Below are 7,391 nucleotides of genomic sequence, written 5' to 3'. Positions count from 1 at the left end.
GGGCAAGAAAATGAATTTTTGGGCAAGGAGACAAGAACTTTTGGTAAGGGAAAAATCTTTTGGGCAAGGAAAAAATCCTTTGGGCAAGGAAATTAACTTTTTTGGCAAGGAAATCAACTTTTGGGCAAGGAAACGAACTTTTGGGCAAGGAAATGAACTTTTTTGGCAAGGAAATGAACTTTTGGGAAAGGAAATGAACGTTTTGGCGAGGAAATGAACGTTGTGCCAACGAAACAGGAACTTTTTGGCAAGGTTTCGCGAACACCCTTCTAATGTAGGGGCAACAAAATCCCTATCTGAGGTGTACCTAGCATTTCTTTTCCGGGAAAGGGGTATTTTAGGGCGCTGTCCAACAGAAATTGATAAAATAAAGATGTACGAGTCTAATAAAATACAAATTCTTCGTTCTTTTCATTACGTTTCGTCTCACCTACAAGACACCGAAAAGCTATTAATCACTCATTACTATCATTTCGGTTTACCACTGGCTTCATTAGGCGAAAGGTGACAGGAAAATGACATGTATCGAGTAAGGAACATTAGCAAGTATTTATGGAACTGGAATACGACTGTTTTCCGACGTAAGTATATTTCAGACGGTGTGTGTGTGGAGGGGGGGGGGGTGGCTGTAACAAGAGGGTACTAAAGAACGACTGCTTGAGACCAGTAGCAGGCGTTTTGCAGGGTGGGGTTCCCTTGCAGGTATTTTTAGCATTTTTGATACATTTCCCAGACGTTTTAGAGCAAATTGCGGTATTCATGTTAATTAATGCAGTAATCATTAGGTCTTAATTAGTTTAAATCTAATGAAGGTCAACATGTTCTAGGTCCATCATAAAAATTCCAGCCAACATCTTGTAGCAATTCTGTCAATCATATTTGCTCACATTATTCCCTGATTTTTTGTATTGCATTTTTTTCGATTTTGGGGACCTATTTTCTCACTATAAGGGAGAAGCATTAGCCTTCTCTCTCTCTCTCTCTGGTTCACTTCTCTTTTTTTATAATTTTAGGCTAATTACTTTCCTACCAATACTATCATGTGTAAGAGAAAAATAAGGGAAATAAGAAGGAGGAAGAGTAGAAGAGAGAAAAGGAGGAGTAGGAGGAGAATGAGGAGAAGAAGTAGTAGTAGTAAGAGTAGTAGTTATAAATATATTTACTTATTTAAAATATTCTGTCCCATCAGCATCTAAGGCCATAACCCTCTGGTAAGGAAAGATCATACAGCACTATGATAAAATGTGGCAAAAAGAATAAAATTAGTTACTGACTAGGACAAAATATGTTAGATGCCAAAGGTAGAGTGCTGTAGGTTTGTAGTGAAAAGGGTGAAGAGGGAAGAGCAAACGGAGTGTGACGGCCATTCAGGACAGACACAAAGCTAGCCTTTCATCCTTTCGGCACAGCTCTCACACTTTAGAATGTGAACAGAAGAAAGGGATGAAGAAGAGAAGGAAAAGGAAAGGGGAAAAGAAGACCATGCAAAATTGGTTCAGGCGAGGGCTGAGGTCCAAGGTAGGGGTCATCCCCTGCATTTGGCCACAGTCTCCATCTCCTAAGCCCCCCACGACAACATCGAACAAGGGATTGGGGTTGTAGTAGTCATAAACCCCTGCAGAAGGTAATAATCGTTCTTCATTGATTTGTGGCCATAACCAACCCTTCAGTCTTCCATTTTTCTCTCTCATTGGTCCTACCTTTTTTTCACTGCTCCCAAATGATGCCGATATAAGTTGTCTTTAACATACATGACAGGATAATAAAAAAACGCAGCATTAACAACATTAGTGTTTATAACTTTCTCCAATACAGAAATAATTAATTCTGTACAAAATTAAACAAGACATCTACATTTTTACTTATAGAAAGAATTGATAGAGTCTTCGGATGAAAACTATAATAGATTCTTTTGTGATTGTAAAGTGCATTGCTTTCTGATTTATCACATATTGTTATCTTATTAATCTACCTAAATTTGCAATATCATGAATAGTTTCTCCAATACCATTTCATAAAAATCCCTTCTACATATTATAAAGGGAAAATTCATGATAATCTGCAATGATGGATATACATATAGGTATTATGCATTGTCATTCACATATACTCCAGATTAAACAACTCTTCATATACATTCTTACACATACACCTACTCGTACACATAACTAGTAAACACACAAACAGACATTTAGTGCAATTTCTTATACCCATGAACATCCACATTCACATTCATTCTCTTGTTACTTTCATATAAACAGACACACATTCACACACACATACGCTTGTATAGAAGCATAAACATATACACATTCACACCACTGGTACTCAGACAAAATACAGATACCAGATATGGACTAACTTGAAATTCTGATAGTCTCTTAAAATGCTAACAAAAATTAACTCAATCACAACATGCCACTGTCATCATAAATGCATTATTTTTTTTTCTTCTCTTACATTTTCATCTTACATCTTAAAAAGAAAAGTATTGACATCTTTCAAAATAAGACAAGAAAAGAATACATCTTGAATCAAAAAAAGGGAAAATAAATAATAATAATAATAACATGACAAAATTAAGCTCCATCACAAAGCGAAAACTCAGGAAACAAATCCCCGAAAGTTTGAGAATTAATGTTTACATAAAAAAAGGGTCATTATGTGGGGTTAGTTTACGTCAATACAACACAAATTACGTTTTCTTTACTTTATTATTATTATCATAATTATATACTTCATTCCTCCGAGTTCTGACAACTATATAAAAAAATCTTAAACCTTTACCTGTACATTCTATTATACCATTAATGGATTATAGTATAAGCAAAAGGCAAAACAAAAAACAGAAAAAAACAAACTGGCAACAAAGGTCACTTCACCATACGGAATGAAGGGGAAGCACAATCGGCAACAAACACCAGTAAATTCTAGTTGATGAATGCACTACTTGGCAACAGTATTAAAAAACACCTTCCGAACATTTATATATTGCATACAACAGCCTCGCAGAAAGTGGTTGATGTGCACTCTACTAAAAAATTAATTCAGAACACATAAAACATCAAATTTATTCACAAAATTTGACTCTTCCTAAGAAAAAAAAAATGCATATTCAAATGAAAAATAAAACGAATATAAAACATGAATAAATAAATTAATAAATACATAAATAAATCATAAATATTCAAAATCGTTATTACATTCTCTGAATTCTGTCATGGCTTGGCATCTGTAGTGTAAATTGCATTTCCAAAGAAATGAGAAAGAGAAAGAGAAGAAAAAGAAAGGAAAAGAAAGAGAAGCAAGAGAAAAAAAATGAAAGAGAGAGAGAAAAGAGAGAAAATGACAAATAAAAAAAAAGTGAAAAAGAGAAAACAAAAAAAAAAGAGAAAGAGACAGAGAAAAACAATGAAGACAGAAAAAAAAACAAAAAAACTGATAAAAGATGAAAGAGAGAAAGAAATATCTTCGTAAAAGGCATTCCCTTACAGAGCACTCAGGATCTTCGCAGAATCTGAAGCGCTTTTTGTACGTCTGATTGTGTCTCCTTAACCTCTACTGGACTTGCTGCTCTGAAGCGCTGCAAAGCACACAAAGCAGGCAAAAAAGTGTTTCTCTATTCCAAATTCTGATATATCTTGAATCCGTTTGTCCTAGTTAAAATTTCATGATAGTGTTGTAATTCACATATTTTGTTTGCTTGTTTATTTGAAGATTCCAACATCTATTGGCAATTTTTAAATATAATGATCTTTTTGTACACATGATCTGGTTTTGGAAAAAGAAAAAAAAAATCTCTTTTTTCTTTTTCTTTTTTTCTGAGTATTTGATTTCATCATTGACAGTTTTGATGTTCTCTTCACAAACATTCCAATGGTCCTTAATAATAATAAATTATTTCTTTTTAATTCTTCCAAATATATCTCTTCATTCAAATCATAATCTATTTACATCATCTTGTGCAACCAACTAAATAATAAAAATAAAATTAAAAAGGCAATAAAAATTTACTTAAAAAATGTCTAGAAACGTGCTGGATAATTAGGTCTCCTCGTAATATACAATAATTTTTGTATTGCTATAACACAAAACAAATTCAAAACAAAATACACACATACAAAAAGGACACAAACAAACAAACATTCAAATCAGAGAAACTACCTAGTTATGTCTCTTGATACAATACAAGGACACATAATCCCATTATATAGAGTGATCTTCATGTAAAAAGCTGATAAATGACCACAACTTACAGTCCCTTGAATAATAACTCACAAAGGATAAAAAAAAAGAAAGAGAAAAAAAAAGAAAGAAAAAAAAAAGACATGTTAAGTCCACAACCCTAATTCAACCTTAAATCTACGCTTTTGAGCTCTGGAGCGTGACATAAGAGAATGCAATCCCCAAAGCAGCTACACCGGAAGCAAGGAGGATGTATGAGACTGGGCACGTGGATGACGCACTGGACCTGTCACTGCCCAGTCGTGGGCCCTCTCCTACGCCTCCTTCTCCGCTGTCCATCACTTCTGTGGCATCTTCAATTAAAAATACAAAGGAAGTGAGATAGTTGAGAAAACATGTTTTTATACATATATATATTTACCATTCTTATTCAATAAAAACAAAACACTTAATGGAATACACAAAATATATCAATCCTTATCATCCGGATGACGCAACTATCAAGTCATGAAAAAATATCAGTTCACTGAAAGAATTTGAAACATAGACTAATCAGCACAAAATGGAGGTATTACGAATTCATCTACCCATTTTATAAATTCATCAATCTGATCTAAATTGTCATGCCGTCTCATGCACAATTTGTGAAACAAGGAACATCTACTCCCTTTGGGTTCTGAAGGCAATTATCACATACAAGCAAAATTATAAAAACTTTCTTCAGATTGAATTCAATCCACAACCATACTTAAATTCTTAGGGAACTTATCCCTTCCATGGAACCTTATCAAACCATCTCTTCAAAAAAGAAAGAGTACAAGAGATGCATTAGAGAAGAAAAGGGATATGGAGAAGGAAGAGGAGGATGGAATAGAGTAGATAAAAGAAAAAAGGGAGACGGGGAGAAAGGAGAAAGAGTAAAAGCAGACACATACAGAGAAAAACAGTACTGAGAAAAAGACAAAGAAGTAAAAAGTAGAAATGGGTAGACAGAAGAAGAGAGAGAATTAAAGGAAAATACCTCCAAATAACACATACCAGCTAATGTTTCTAGCGTGTCATCTACATGCTCTGAACGAACTGTCAGCCCAAGCAACTCCTTAGCCGACTGACAAGCATCTGTAGTATTGTCCCCGGGAAACAGATAGTCGCAGAGACTGACAGGAAGGCCACCTCCTGAAAAAGTTGTTTCAAGATTAAGTAATGTAGAGCAACATGTAAAAATGATAATTACATCGAAATAGACCTAATAATCATCTGGAATCTAATTCTACAGTCTCATATTTTCTCTACTCTATCACTGACCAGAGAAGATGTTTTCAAAATGAGTACATTCATGAAGGCATTGCTTAGCACAATATCCAAGTGCAAGAGATTAATGCGAATGTTCCTGACAAGAAGGACAATGAAGGTATACATGTAATAATTAAAACAATTCTTAGTAATTCAGTTTTAGTTACTTGGTTCAATGGATACAATACCCTAATAATGTGCTTATCTCATAATAAAATACATTAATAACATTAATAACTTTACTTTTTTTTTTTGTCAATGCATGAACTAGAAGAATGAAACTAAGATGACTGATAATGAAAAAATAACAATATTAATAACAGAAATACCAAAGACGTTAATCATCAACATCATCATCATAATAACAATAATAGTAAATACAATAACCATAACAATAATAATAAAATTTTCCTATCTTTCATTCATATGATCAATCTTAACAATCGGACTAAAAACAGCAAAAACTAAAACCACTCAATGTTTACTATAAAGATATCCTTTATATGCTACCCACACCCTTAAAGCCTTGGATGACGAAAGGGCCTCAACTGACCTTCAAGGAAGACGCGACGAGGAGGTTCATGGATGATTGGGCCCACCAAGTGCGAGGGAGGTTCTTCCACTAGAGAATCGCAGTGCATCTCCCACCGGGCCACCACCGAGCGCACCAGGTCAACAAGCACAGATGATCTGGCTTCCCCAACTGTGGCCTAAGAGGAATATACATATAAGTATACATATTTCTGTTTCATTCCCTCTCTTTCTTTCTTACTCTCTTTCTCTATTTTATTTCTCTTTATCTCTAAACAACAACAAATTCAGCCTACCTTGGAGTGCACGAAGGCCAGGCCAGCTACCGTGCCTGCCAGCCTCACGTTTCCTGAGCTCTCCTCCAGGCCAGAGCCAGGCCCTTCCACAGCTAAGGGTGCCCCCGAGTCAAGGATCTCGGCTGTGAAGACTTTAGGGGGAGACAAGTCTGCCATCCCTCCCCTGACACTGCTGCCAGTCCCCTTCTTCTTGGTCTGCTTCTCCTCCGCATAGGGGTCCAGAAAATCGTAGCTGTTTTGGAGCTCCGAGTCGATCAGGATTAGGCTCTTGGTCACACTCTGGGCCCATGGCTTGATCAGGGACTGTGTGGGCAAGGAGGAATTAAAGAAGGGATAAAGGAAGGAGGAAGGGGAAGTAGGGAAATGTAAGAAGGGGGGATGAGGAAGGAGGAAATTAAGAAGGAGGAGGGAAAGTGAGAACTGGAGGTGAAGGGGGAACTAGGAAAGAGAATAGAAAAATAAAGCTGAGGAAAAAGAAAAAAGGAAAAGATGGAAAAGAAAGAAGAGAAAGAGCAAGATTAGGGGGAGGAGGAGGGATATCACTTCAAAATAAAGAAAACTAGTAGATGTCAATGAAAGAAGATCAAATAAGATAAGAACACCAGACTGCTGTAACTATTAGTGCTAATATCAATAATGACAGTCATAACAACAATTCTGATCAAGGCACCTTAACTCACACACAGCCACTCCTTAACCTTCCCCATTTCTCAAAATGAAAGAAAAGGAAAAAGAAAACAGGAGGAAAATTTCAAAGAAAACTTACAAGTATCATTTTATAAAGTGACTGTGGAGACTTGTCCTTTGGCAACCAGAAGTTGAGATTTATGTTGTAGGAATAGCTGATCTGCTGCCACTTGACACCCCCGCGGTGGAACCTGAGCTCGGCACTGTTCTGAATGCCGACCGCAGTGGGAGATACATCTACTGTCTTCACTGTACATCTGAGGGGAGAGTTGAAAGGTTTTATATCTACATACTAATAACCTCTGAAGTTCTGTTACTATGGGGGAAAATCTAATAAACAAATACACAAATAAATCATTCTTTCTTTGTTGTTGTCTCCCAGGATAGATACAATATTAA

At 35.8% G+C, this 7,391-nt stretch overlaps 1 protein-coding gene across 1 annotated transcript in view; it reads right to left on the bottom strand.

Annotated features, from left to right (window-relative positions):
- Positions 1-1,778: 1,778 nt before the first annotated feature.
- LOC113805877 (protein odr-4 homolog) overlaps positions 1,779-7,391 on the bottom strand; it is a 15,258-nt gene continuing 9,645 nt past the window's right edge. The window contains exons 4-8 of the mRNA XM_027356938.2: positions 7,072-7,249; positions 6,306-6,608; positions 6,032-6,188; positions 5,224-5,361; positions 1,779-4,538 (exon numbers count right to left, since the gene is read on the bottom strand). Of these exons, the coding sequence (XP_027212739.1) occupies positions 4,363-4,538; positions 5,224-5,361; positions 6,032-6,188; positions 6,306-6,608; positions 7,072-7,249 (952 nt within the window). The 3' untranslated portion in view covers positions 1,779-4,362. The remainder of the gene's footprint in view (positions 4,539-5,223; positions 5,362-6,031; positions 6,189-6,305; positions 6,609-7,071; positions 7,250-7,391) is intronic.

This window comes from Penaeus vannamei, chromosome 41, assembly GCF_042767895.1.
Source record: "Penaeus vannamei isolate JL-2024 chromosome 41, ASM4276789v1, whole genome shotgun sequence".
In the NCBI taxonomy this organism is placed as follows: Eukaryota; Metazoa; Arthropoda; class Malacostraca; order Decapoda; family Penaeidae; genus Penaeus; species Penaeus vannamei.
Note: the sequence above shows the minus strand (reverse complement) of the source record. Positions and strands in the feature narration are given on the sequence as shown.